Source organism: Coccinella septempunctata, chromosome 2 (genome assembly GCF_907165205.1).
Source record: "Coccinella septempunctata chromosome 2, icCocSept1.1, whole genome shotgun sequence".
Lineage (NCBI taxonomy): Eukaryota > Metazoa > Arthropoda > Insecta > Coleoptera > Coccinellidae > Coccinella > Coccinella septempunctata.
Window position 1 is genome coordinate 6,872,927 of NC_058190.1, and position 14,557 is coordinate 6,887,483.

General features: G+C 37.5%; 1 protein-coding gene across 1 annotated transcript; it reads right to left on the reverse strand.

The window, feature by feature from the left end:
* Positions 1 to 9,438: 9,438 nt before the first annotated feature.
* Positions 9,439 to 10,062, reverse strand: LOC123306383. Its single transcript, XM_044888358.1, has one exon. The coding sequence runs from the start codon at positions 10,060 to 10,062 to the stop codon at positions 9,439 to 9,441; it is 624 nt and encodes a 207-aa protein (XP_044744293.1).
* Positions 10,063 to 14,557: the final 4,495 nt, after the last annotated feature.

Here is a 14,557-nt window from a genome sequence, read left to right on the forward strand (position 1 = left end):
TTCCGGGAACATCACCCAAAACTCAAATAATACTGTATTATTTCAGATATTCAAGAACAGGATCTGGTTATATTAAAATCAATAGGGTTCCTCATACCTACAGATTATTTGTTTGTATATATTTCGGCGATATTAGCATATTTGCAGAATTCAATACCAAGAAACAATCATAAAGCTCAATTCATAGCGATCTCCTGCTCCTTAATGTTTTTGCTTGGGATTTCATTAGAGTTTTTCAGTGTTAGATTATTAACTGCGCACTACTGCTTTCAGACAGAGAGAAAAAAATTACTTAGATTATCCCCCCATTTTATTATCAACATCAAAAAAACGTTCCCGGAATGACTGTTTTATGCGATAGCTCAATTTAAAAATGAAATTACTAGTGAACTATTCAACTCTATGCTCTGCCAAAGAGAATATAGTTCATATACAAGTTGAGTGATAATTTGAGCTGATTATCAAAGTAATGGCTGCTAGGTATATTCATCATAAAAAAGAATGTGGAATTTGCCACCTTGGTGATTTTGACCCATCTATGTTCTAAGTTCATCACAAGATAAAAATTACAGAATTCCAACCTTCAGAACCCCATAGCCTACTTGACGACGATTTTTTTTCAACGCAACATTAGAATTAATCATTCCATTTCATAAGGATAGATTATTGTGAAGTTTGCTATAGTCTAATATCTGCTTATGAAGAGAGCTCCATTGAGAATTGTTCAAATTCAACTAGTTTATTGGTGAACTTCTATTAGTAAATTAGTTTGACACATATATATTTTCAATGTCTTGATTACAAATCCTTCAATATGAATCAGAGCATCTTGCAAATATGAGGATAAATTCCATCAGGAAGAGACATCAGTGTCACGAATTTGTTCACGAATTTGTTTGTATTCTCCGGTCTCATCCAACTCCTCTTCATAGGAGGAAACATAAAGAATTGTAGTGTACCTAGTTCAAATTGGTAACATTTCCAGAATCAGCACCTTCAACTCCTCTGGTATATCCGTAATTTCCTATATGCTGTGGGGTTACTGTTGCATTCACTTCTGGTGGTACCAAAAAATACATCCGTCTTTAAAGAACTTATAGGTAAACAAAAAGTTCATTTCCGTTGACTCTATACAACCCTTAATTACCTCTACACTGTTAAGCACAGTAGGGAGATTAGAAATTCTGTTTTCCGCGTTGAATTCAAATTAGAAACAGCTTGTTGGCTACTCATGCTAAGATGAAGTAGCCTTTCTCGGTTTAGACCCTGACTTTCTACTAGGCTTTTTGATCTTGCAACAGATGTGAAAGTGTCCGTTTCATTCGGTTCTATCGTCATTTTGGCCGATCCTCTTCTCAAGAAGAAATGTTGTTCTGTTACAATTTCGCCTAAGATGTCATTCGAACGTTGAAAAAACGGGATGCATTTTCATGGATCAGTAGAATCATCTTTTTGGTGGGCCAAGTTAGAAGAAATAATACTGATAAACTTAAATCAACGAAAACTCCAAGAAGAAATCGTTGTTCTGTTGCAATTTCGCCTGAAATGTCATTCGAACATTGAAAAAAAAGGATTCATTTTCATGGATCAGTAGAATCATCTTTTTGGTGGGCCAAGTTAGAAGAAATAATACTGATAAACTTAAATCAACGAAAACTCCAAGAAGAAATCGTTGTTCTGTCAAAATTTCGCCTGAAATGTCATTCGAACATTGAAAGAACGGGATGCATTTTCATGGATCAATAGAATCATCTTTTTGATGGGCCAAGTTAGAAAAAATAATACTGATAAACTTAAATCAACGAAATCTCCAAGAAGAAATCGTTGTTCTGTTACAATTTCGCCTGAAATGTCATTCGAACATTGAAAGAACGGGATGCATTTTCATGGATCAGTAGAATCATCTTTTTGGTGGGCCAAGTTAGAAGAAATAATACTGATAAACTTAAATCAACGAAAACTCCAAGAAGAAATCGTTGTTCTGTTACAATTTCGCCTGAAATGTCATTCGAACATTGAAAGAACGGGATGCATTTTCATGGATCAGTAGAATCATCTTTTTGGTGGGCCAAGTTAGAAAAAGTAATACTGATAAACTTAAATCAACGAAAACTCCAAGAAGAAATCGTTTTTCTGTTACAATTTCGCCTGAAATGTCATTCGAACATTGAAAGAACGGGATGCATTTTCATGGATCAGTAGAATCATCTTTTTGGTGGGCCAAGTTAGAAGAAATAATACTGATAAACTTAAATCAACGAAAACTACAAGAAGAAATCGTTGTTCTGTTACAATTTCGCCTGAAATGTCATTAGAACATTGAAAGAACGGGATGCATTTTCATGGATCAGTAGAATCATCTTTTTGGTGGGCCAAGTTAGAAAAAATAATACTGATAAACTTAAATCAACGAAAACTCCAAGAAGAAATCGTTGTTCTGTTACAATTTCGCCTGAAATGTCATTAGAACATTGAAAGAACGGGATGCATTTTCATAGATCAGTAGAATCATCTTTGTGGTGGGCCAAGTCAGAAAAAATAATACTGATAAACTTAAATCAACGAAAACTCCAAGAAGAAATCGTTGTTCTGTTACAATTTCGCCTGAAATGTCATTAGAACATTGAAAGAACGGAATGCATTTTCATGGATCAGTAGAATCATCTTTTTGGTGGGCCAAGTTAGAAGAAATAATACTGATAAACTTAAATCAACGAAAACTCCAAGAAGAAATCGTTGTTCTGTTACAATTTCGCCTGAAATGTCATTAGAACATTGAAAGAACGGGATGCATTTTCATGGATCAGTAGAATCATCTTTTTGGTGGGCCAAGTCAGAAAAAATAATACTGATAAACTTAAATCAACGAAAACTCCAAGAAGAAATCGTTGTTCTGTTACAATTTCGCCTGAAATGTCATTAGAACATTGAAAGAACGGGATGCATTTTCATGGATTAGTAGAATCATCTTTTTGGTGGGCCAAGTTAGAAGAAATAATACTGATAAACTTAAATCAACGAAAACTCCAAGAAGAAATCGTTGTTCTGTTACAATTTCGCCTGAAATGTCATTCGAACATTGAAAAAACGGAATGCATTTTCATGGATCAGTAGAGTCATCTTTTTGGTGGGCCAAGTTAAAAGAAATAATACTGATAAACTTAAATCAACGGAAACTCCACGAAGAAATCGTTGTTCTCTTACAATTTCGCCTGAAATGTCATTTGAACATTGAGAGAACGGGATGCATTTTCATGGATCAGTAGAATCATCTTTTTGGTGGGCCAAGTTAGAAGAAATAATACTGATAAACTTAAATCAACGAAAACTACAAGAAGAAATCGTTGTTCTGTTACAATTTCGCCTGAAATGTCATTCGAACATTGAAAGAACGGGATGCATTTTCATGGATCAGTAGAATCATCTTTTTGGTGGGCCAAGTTAGAAGAAATAATACTGATAAACTTAAATCAACGAAAACTCCAAGAAGAAATCGTTGTTGTGTTACAATTTTGCCTGAAATGTCATTCGAACATTGAAAGAACGGCATGCATTTTCATGGATCAGTAGAATCATCTTTTTGGTGGGCCAAGTTAGAAGAAATGATACTGATAAACTTAAATCAACGAAAACTCCAAGAAGAAATCGTTGTTCTGTTACAATTTCGCCTGAAATGTCATTCGAACATTGAAAGAACGGGATGCATTTTCATGGATCAGTAGAATCATCTTTTTGGTGGGCCAAGTTAGAAGAAATAATACTGATAAACTTAAATCAACGAAAACTCCAAGAAGAAATCGTTGTTCTGTTACAATTTCGCCTGAAATATCATTTGAACATTGAGAGAACGGGATGCATTTTCATGGATCAGTAGAATCATCTTTTTGGTGGGCCAAGTTAGAAGAAATAACACTGATTAAATGGACGAAAACTTTCTGATTATCACAGGGGTGATCAACAAATTTCATCAATTTCCTCCCCCTAAGTGCCTTCTATAATTGAGGTTGGCAATTGCATAACTTCCTCTATCATGCGAGCTTCATGAATTAAACCATTTTCATTTTTTGTGTGTTTGGTCTCGAATATTTCTCAGCTACCAAATGCTTGATTGGGAAATCCATAATATTCTCATCCTGAACTCTTGCCTCTGTTATAAGTCCTATCAGACGTGAACCTTATATACTACACAAATTTTACTTATTCCCTCTTCCTAAGTGCCTTCTCTAATTGAACTTGGTATATTGTATTTCATCTTTCATCTCAAGCTTCATGTATTGAATCATTTCCACTTGTGTGTTTCTAGTCACGAATGTTGTTGAACTACCGAATTCTTTATAGGAACGGAAATTGTTGAACTTGAAAGAATGAAAACTGTTGATACCTATATGGCAAAAGTAATTGTAAGTGAAACTAAAAAAATATAAATTTCATCTATAATTTTCTCCCTCCTGCTCGATTTGCACATCTCTAAACGACAGAATATATCATTGAAATTATTTCATTTTTTAAACACTCAGGTAACAATACGGTCAGGTACCAAATTCCGTAGTAATTTATTAATCCAGTAATATGAAAGTATTTTACTCCTTTTTTCGAAAAGAGCGCGATTCGATTGGCATTATAAATTTATATTTCCATTTGATCATGATAAACTTCAATAACAGAATGATGAATGTTTAAATTGTATTACTGGAAATGTTCGCAGAGTTCTAGGGATGGAACAGAGGGAAATGTCACCAGACGAAATCTGAAAAAGAATCATATTCCATATATTAAATACAGTCAATTTTTTTTCCATGTTAGCATGCCCTTTTCAAGATGCTTTCATTTGCTCGACCTGATTCAATGATAGGGAAGTATTTGACTTAATTTTTGACATTTGTAATTCATTTACTTTCTGGAGATATTTATTGCATTTTCTGGCATTGAAGTGACATAAAAAAACTTGAACATTTTTCAGTACACAAAAAATATTCTACTGTGAAATGAAAAGTTTTTCATTTCATACTTGAAGGAAAATAGAATTTTCAGAATTTCGATATTGATTAGTATGGAAAATACACAAAAGTGTATTCTCGTCATACTCACAATTTCTCCCCTGAAAGCTTTGATTAACCAAACCATCTTCAGCAAATTCGGAATAGTATTTTTGCTTGGTAGGGATGCGAATTTTCGGAGGAGATTGTAGCAACGTGGACTCCTCTTGAAGAGAGATAGTGCCAATATTTGGTCCTCCAGGGTCCATCTTCTTCCTTTAACACTTTTCACTCTATAGTTCCTAATTTGAGACATCATGAAATTGGCTGACAGTGATGGCACATCCTTAAAAATATTTTTCACAGCCCTTTCATTTGAAATGTCAAGGATTTCACTGACAGCAGCACTCCTTTTTCTGCACAACGCCTTCACCTTCCGCAGTTGATCCTCCTTTCTCCGTTGTATATAGACCAATTTCTTCTTTCTTGGTGTAGAATTTGAAAGATGGAAATTGTTGATATTTCTAAAGTTACGGGATCTGCTAAACATTGGAGTCTGTGGCAATGCCGAAGTACTCGGAGTCGGATCATTGAAATCTGAAAATAGACATAGAATCGTTTTACCAGAACAAAATACATTGGTATCACTTCAAAAATTTATGTTTTAACGTCATGACCTGATCATGATAAAATTTCTATATTTTTCATTTATTGGAAATTTTGTCTTTTCTCCGTTGTTTGATTTACTGATTCATTCTCTTGCACCACCAAGGAATACCAATTCTGCAGAGTGATCTAATAGTACACGTTTTAATTTCTTCCTGATGTTCATTGGATATGAATGTATTATAGGATCCAAATTTCTAGAAAGCAATTAAGAAGCTCACATATCCGTCTTCTGGATTCCCTTGATTATGAAGCCTGAAACATAAGCAACGTAAAAGATTATGGGAGTTCCACAAGATATATCACCAGCTATATCTGCAGATAATTTCGAAATATTTGAATTATCTTCGGGAATTATTTAAGCTGATGATCTTTCTGGCTCTGTATCCTCTTGAAATGCCTCCAACTCAAGGAAGGATTTCAGATTGAGAGCAACTTATGGTCATAATCCTCGCAGTTCTTGGTGCGAAACTGGCTGCTTCTCAGACAAGTTCAATCCTACAGGCATATAAACAAGGGCTTCATTTGCTATTTGGCAACTTTCCTCTCCATCACCAAAATCCTCAAATCCATGGATCCTATACTCTCCAACATCAATTTGTACATCCTCTTTGATGTCTATCTCATCAAAGAGAAGAGCACAACATCTATCAAGTCGTGATGGAATTACATCATTGAAATGCTCAAAAAGTTTTTGTTGATCCCCGAATTGAATGGCACTCTTCTTAATAAATTTAAAACTGTTCTTTTATTTGGCAGTGCCACAAATTTTCGTAGCACCTTGTAGCACTTTGTAGCACTTTGGACTCCTCTTCAAGATGAAAAGATACAGAATCTTATCATCTACAATCCATTCCTTTGCATTTTTTGGTTTGAAATTTTTCATTTGCGGCAGCATGAATTTTGCTGTCGTCGAGGGCACGTCCTTGAATAGATTCTGCATAATATCCGAAACAGACATATTCGATAATGCTTTAAGGTCATCGGACCTCTTCTTAGAGGGAGACTTGATTTTTCGCAATTGCCTTTCTTTTCTTTCAATAATGGAGACTAATTTCTTCTGGCGAAGTGAATATTCCAGGCTAGATAGGTTTCCAATATCCCTAAAAATTCTCGATGATTTCATTGATCCCAATGCCATCAATATATCGTCTACGTATATGACTATTAGTGCCATTTTACCATTTTCCTCCGAGTGTAAAGACATGGCTCGTGTAGATCATTTTCTGAAGCCAGTTTTTTGATCTCTTCATTGAATTTCTTGTTCCATCTCTTAGTTCTTTCTTCTGTTCATCTTTCGTGAACTGTTCGGTGTGAAGGCTCTTGTTCTGAATTATTTTTTGACGAGATTCTCGGTGAAATGCAATAACGTGTGATGCGTCCCTTTGCATTGTCTGCAGCGATATTTAGAAGGACAGTTCAACGCTAGGTGTAACGTCGCATGATTTGTTCTGTTGCTACCTGTAAACTTTTTGAACAATTCTGTATGCAATGTTCAGCCACAATGAAAAGGTTCCTAGTGACTTACACTGGGTCAAAATATAATTTTTCTCGTAGACTTATTTCGGTATTTCGCTTAAAGCATGACTTTTTCCGAATTCTCTCCTGGTATTCGGTTCCAAACGATCTACCAGCATGTTTGATAGAATGAAACACCAACTATCAACCCCGTATCGCACAGTTCTCATAACTTACAAGTTTTCTGAGAAGGTATATAATAGATGACGCAGACATATACATTCTCTCTTTTGAAGTTTGGGACAACCTTTCGGATGTTTCTAGGAGTTTACTTTTTTATCTGCACTTCATAACAAATGTATTCATAGACCTGACCCTCAACTTCCTCTAAGCCTCGAAAATTATGGTCTATAACCATCGGAGAATAACTTTTCCCTTCGTGATGTTCAACCTCCTACTTGAAGTTCGTAATCATACTCTTGAGTATGTCTTGCACTTCCACTAAGACAAAGACGCAACCCAAAAAGAATTTATCCTAGGGCAGTTTGAGGTAAGAGTTGTGTCCATAAAAGGGCCCCGGTCTATATTGCACGGGCACCGAGGAAGCCGCTTTCGAAGAGGACTGCGCTTGTTGCTTGGCCTGAGGCGTGGGGGGCCTTATGTCGCCGCCGCTCGGGCCGCCCGAGGTCCTCCGCTGCTGCTGCATGGCAAGAAGGCCCAACGGTTTACTGCTGGCGTTCAAGAAGGCGTTTCGCTGCGCCGTAATCAACCTCAAGTTTCGGGTATGACGTGCTGGGGGGCCCTGATGGCCTTTCTTCCGCCTTGGAGCCTGATACTCAGCACACTGGCCAGGGCAGTCTTGGTCTTCGGGTTGACACCGCGCAATCTCTATCTATTAATATCTAAACCTGTCAAACACCTTAAAATTCTCTTTACATGTCTCAATCAGATTTCGTAGCCTTTAAATATTTGCCTTCACACTAAATAGTTTACGCCAAACTTAATTTCTGCCAATGTTCCATTTGGGAGATACATCAAGCTACCTGGTATTTGCTTCTTTATAAGGAACTCTTTCTCCTTTCATGTTCATCTCCTCCTTGTTCTGCCACAACGAAAAGGTTTCTAATGACTTACACTGAGTCAAAATATAATTTTGAACAGACAACGGTCTGCTGCTGGCGTTCAAGGAGGCGTTTTGCTGCGCCGTTATCAACCTCATCCTGGGGGGGCTTGATGGCCTTTCTTCCGCCTTGGAGCCTGATACTCAGCACACTGGCCAGGGCAGTCTTGGTCTTCGGGTTGACACCGCTCAATCTCTATCTATTAATATCTAAACCTTTCAAATACCTAAAGATTCTCTTTACATGTCTCAATAAGATTTCGTGGCCTCTATATGTTTGCCTTCCCACTAAATAGTTTACGGTAAACTCAATTTCTGGCAGTGTTCCAGTTGAGAGATACATCAAGCTACCGGGTAATTGCTTCTCTATAAGGAACTCTTTCTCCTTTCATGTTTATCTCTTCCTTGGTCCAAATTCTCCAGTCGATTCCTCCTAATCCTATTCTCAACTTGTCTGGTTAATAAAGGAGTGCTTTGGGCATTGCAGTCACTCATATTAAATCTCTCCAATATATTAATGGTATAATTTGATTGATCAATTTTGATATACCGCTTCTCTATGTTTCTTCCTATATTTATACCTAGAAAACTTTTGGACGAGATTCTCGGTGAAATGCAATAACGTGTGATGCGTCCCTTTGCATTGTCTGCAGCGATATTTAGAAGGATAGTTTAACGTCACATGATTTCTTCTGTTCAGCTACCTGTAAACTTTCTGAACAATTCTGTATGTAATGTTCAGCCACAATGAAAAGGTTTCTAATGACTTATCCTGGGTATAAATATAATTTTTCTCGTCGACTTATTTCGGTATTTCGCTTGAAGCATGACTTTTTTTTAATTCTCTCCTGGTATTCAGGTCCAAACGATCTAGCAGCATGTTTGATAAAATGAAACACCCACTGTCAACGCCGTACCGCACAGTTCTCAGAACCTACAAGTTTTCTGAGAAGGTATCTAATAGATGACGCAGAGATATACATTGTCTCTTTTGAAGTTTGGGACAACCATCCAGATGTTTCTAGGAATTTACTTTTTTATCTGTTCTTTGTGACAAAAGTGTTCATAGACCTGACCCTCAAGTATCTTTAAGCCTCGAAATACAGGGTGCGGCACGGAGGATGGATGGTTTTAAAAAAATAATAAAAGCGTTAATTTTTACTCAAAAACACATTTATTGACGGAATCAGATTCTCAAGTAAATAGCATTTGAGACAGTCAAGTGTGGAAAATCACATCAGGCATGTGGTGGCCGAAATCGGTGATGCAGTGCTGGAGGCGCTCTTGGAAGTTCGCGTAGACTCTCTCCAACATCGCTCTCTCAACTTGGGCAACTTCCACGCGAATAGCCCTTTTCAATTCGTCCAGAGTTCGGGGCTTGGTCTCGTATACTCTAGCCTTGAGGTGCCCCCATAAGAAAAAATCGCATATGGATAAATCTGGGGACCGGGGAGGCCAATGAACATCGCCAAACCGGGAAATAAGGCGACCAGGGAAGAGAGGGCGAATAACGTCCATTGATGCTCTGGCTGTGTGGGCGGTCGCCCCATCCTGTTGGAACCACACACGTCGGATTGGAACACGTTGCCGTCGTAATTCGGGGATAAAGAAGTTGTTGATCATTTCGACGTACCGCTCTGAGTTCACGGTAACAGCACGACCATTAACGTCTTCGAAGAAGTAAGGGCCAATGATGCGAGTTTGCGATACAGTGCACCAAACCGTAACTTTTGGGCTGTGCAGCGGTCTTTCGTGTAAGTGTTGTGGATTTTCATTAGCCCAATAACGGCAATTCTGCCGGTTAACCATGCCGTTGAGGTGAAAGTGGGCTTCGTCACTCATGAACAAAATGAGGTTCTCATTTTGATCGATCAGTATAAATTATAATATAATAATAAATGCTAGGAACACACGACTTTAACGGCACCTTCCCCACTTCTCTCGTCCTCAGTGGGGGAAAGTTATGCCCATCTGAAAAACGTCCGCCCTCCGTGCCGCACCTTGTAGATGACGCAGAGATATACATTCTCTCTTTTGAAGTTTGGGCCAACCATCCAGATGTTTCTAGGAATTTACTTTTTCATCTGTTCTTTGTGACAAAAGTGTTCATAGACCTGACCCTCAAGTTTCTTTAAGCCTCGAAAGATATGGTCTAAAACCATAGAAGAATAACTTTTCCCTACGTGATGTTCAACCTCCTCCTTGAAGTTCGGTATCCTTGAGTATGTTCTGGACTTCCACTACGACGAAGACGCAACCCAAAAAGAACTTATCCTCGGGCAGTTTGAGGTTAGGGTTGTGGCCGTAAAAGTACCCCGATCTATTATGCACGGGCACCGAGGAAGCCGCTTTCGGCTACCACGGAAAAATATGCTGGTAGTTGTTACTGGTGGAAGGAATTGGTCCCAAATGATCCAGGTGGAAGGTGTGTAAGGGTCCCTCCAACTTTGATATGGAATGTAGCAGTCCTTCCTGCTTACCTTCCTTTCTATTCACGAAGATACATTTCATGCAGTTCGTAAGGACTTTTCGTATTTTCTCCTTCAGTTTCGGTATATAAAAATCCCTATTCATTATTTCTCCCATTTTTCTTACCGTGAAGTGTCCATCTTCATGTATTTTCCTTATTATTTCCTTTCTTTGTTGTTGAATAGTTCTTCATCAAGGCGTGGGCTTCCTTTTTCGCCTCTACGTTTCCAATGTGTCCAACATCGATTTCTTCCTCCTCGTCATCCACAACAATGTTCATTAGCCATCCACTCGTATCGTCTTTAGATACTTCCGGATTGACTCTAATACCGTCATCCCCAATGTGAATTGTCGCTTGCTTCAATATGTTACTACTCAATATCGCCTGGAGTCCAGAAGAATCCCTCGACATCACATGAAACGTGAGTGCGTAACTATGACCGCCTATCTTCACCTCTAACTGAAGCGAACCCATTGTACTCATCTCATGATGACCCAAGCCTTTTATCGAGAAGACATCTTCTGCCAAAGGCAACAGGTAACTCCTTCAAATGTTTAATATATAGACACATATAGAGAATATATAGATTTTTTGGAACGGATTCCATTATGGCTGCGATATTGGAAGGCGTTTGCTGTACTTCTTTTCTCGCGCAATTTGTTGCAATATGCCCGAACATTTATAGCACTTCGTGCCCTTGGCCTTATCCAAACATTCCCTCGACATGTATCCTTGTTTACCACAGTTACAACAGTTTTGATTATTCTTTTTGAGGTGGTTAGTTTTAACTTCGTTTCGCCCAGAACGACTCCGTTCCATGTTTTCCTTCGTTACTGCGTCTCCTACTTGGATTGACCTCTCTCCTTTGTACCGGGAGATTCCTCTTTTTCGCGATTTCTTCATATATTCAGGCCTTCACCTTGAAATCTCGGAAGTTCCTCGTTCCATACAAAACGGCGTCTTTTCCAGAATCATCAAGGATTTAATACATTATTGATGTATTGCATGTTGCATGACCGCGTCATCTTCAATATTAGCTTTACCTACTTGCAATTTTTCTCGCATCGTGCGGATGTACTCCTGAACATTCTGATTGGATTTTTGAACCCTCTTTGCCAATAATTCGTGGATCTGAGCCGTACTGACACGGATCCTAGATTCTTCGACCAACTCTTTCTTCAACGCCAGACTGATCAACTCTGCCAAGTCAACTCCTCTAAGACCAGCTCTAAATGTTCTCTATGTTCTTTCGATTCTACTCCCCAAGAAAACCCAGCAAAATTACGTAGAGCTCGAAGTCTCTTGTAATTTTCCTCTTCACAACCGAAACAAACAATATGTATAGCCCTAATGGTTGAATATTCGCGCTCGAGATTCCGCGCTCAATATAGACTATTTCGCCAAAATGCATATCGCTTTCTTACAAAGTACTCGAAACGAAAACGAAAATAAAACAAACCGAACTTCTCCAACTGATGGTCACGCGAAAACGTCAATCAGAAATAATTCACACAATACACAATAACAACAAAAACACAGTTCAATATCAAAAATCCCCTCATCTTGAAACTCAATATCCAAAACATGCTACACAATGCTCAATTATTTTCTCATTATTAATTCATTAACTAATTAATTAATTTATTAATTCATTGACATGAGCAAAGCTCAGTACAATTAACGGTTCAACGCATTTGAGAAAAAATTACAACAAGTTACAATAAAAAATATAACAAATAAATAACAAAAAAGAGAATCAGGTATCAATACAAAACTGTGGCGACAATAATCAACCAACTAAGCGGAGTATTATTTTCCTAAGTTTCAGATGATATAGTTGCCGAAACTTCTGCTTCATCATACCATAACAATGTTCTATAACGTATCGATTTCTACACAATTTTATGTTGTAATTAAGCTGGAATGGTTGTAGTTTGCTCCTATCCTTATATGGTGTCAGCATATTTCTAAGGCATGGATATCCACTATCAGCCTATATGAAAAATTCTGTAACCGCAACCGATCATCAGACAACTGAGGTTTCACTGTACAATCCTCCTCAGTACTACTTTGAAGTGCAATCGTTGCTGCCTTTTCACAACATTTATACTTTGAAGGTGAACAAGAAACGTAATGAACCCCTTTACTTTGAGCATCTGTTTCTGTAGCAGCAACACTTCGTTCCATCTTATCGCATCCAGAAGTCAGAATAAGAACCAGAGAAAGGCTGACGATAAATCCTGAACAGTGGAAATCCATCATGACTATTAATTTATTCTGTTAACGTTGAATCCAGCTCAACCTGTCAAAATTGGACGCACTTGTTATATTTGAGCTGGGTTCAATTTTGAACTATACAACTGGGCCTTAGTGTTACAACGCCAACCCCTTTATTTTGAATACGGAAGATGGGCTAAGTGATACCTCATCTGAAAAGCCTTTTTATTATAAACTCAGCATATTCGTTTTCGAAATATTCAAATTTAAAAATTAAATGTGTAAAACAATCGAATTTTCACTCATGATGAATCTGATGTACGGTTTCGACTCTGGTACTTTTGAAAAATAAGAAATTCTTCTCAACTTTTTCTGAATACATGAACTTTCTTGCCTCAATTGCTGTTTATGAAAGAAAGAAACCTCAATATTTTGATATCTACTGTATAGTAGTTATCGATTATCTTTGAAATCATAAGAAGAATTAGTGAAATATCATCTTATGATACTTCACATATAACCTATTCATTATAATGTCAAGAACCCAATTCTTCCTATTGAGTCTAACATCCTCAGAAAATTCAGCAGGTTGAACCATCTTCAGTTCCTACCTTCCGTTTGAACAAGAAAACGGCTTTTGTTCTTTTCCTCTAGAATTCTTAGCCGTGTCCTCTCTGTCTCAAGATTGTGGAGATTTGAGCAAGTGTCGCACCATCGCTTTGGCACCATCAAGGACAGTGTTGAAGACATTGGCTGCCTCGCTCAGTTATTTCAATCCCTGAAATCGGATATTGTGAGTTAGTGCTTCACGTTTTTTTTAAGTGTCTCTGATCGCAAGTACATTTTGCAGCAAATCTCAATCTAATATCAAAATATTTTATTAATATAACTTTTATCAAATTTATCAGATGATTAGAACCAAATTTTTGGTGGTGCAAGATTGATTTGAAAATTGGCGTTCCAATGCACTTCAACACAATACCATACATACAAGAAAACCAATAAATCCAACCTTTCGGTTGCTTTTGAACAGTCGACTTGCATCAACATTCTTCAGTTTTAAAATGTATGAGGTTATTTCATTGCAGAACTGCTTATTCCTTCCGAAATGATTTGCATGCTGAGCTTTTTTTGTGCCAAAGGCCTTCATCGATTTTGAATTCAAAATATCAAATAATTCATTGAAATTTTCAATGAAGTGGTATGTTGTGCCACACTGCCTGCAAACGAAATAATTTCTAATTGTTGGCAAAATTGCATTGCTTTCTCTACTGATTCACTCAAAGTTAGGTAGCTTGTTTTGCATTCTTTTTGATCTTTCCAATTTATATGACCCTTGGTTAGTTTATTAGCTAACCTCAAATCCTCAGCATCCTGTAACTCATACAAATCATCCACAAATTGCCACGAGACCACGTAATGCCGTAATCACTTAGAAGATGTCTTTCTCCAAATGTGTTGCGAACTAATTTGAGCATATGACATGGATCAAAGAATACATACACTATTTCACCCGTCTCTGGATGTACAAAATGGCTCTTCAGATTCTCTGGATCAAAGGAGCACCCTAGATTTGTAGCCATACTCAAATAAGCTGCATCTCCATCAAAAGTGAAGGAGCAAACAATGACTTCAGTCTCGTGTAAAAAT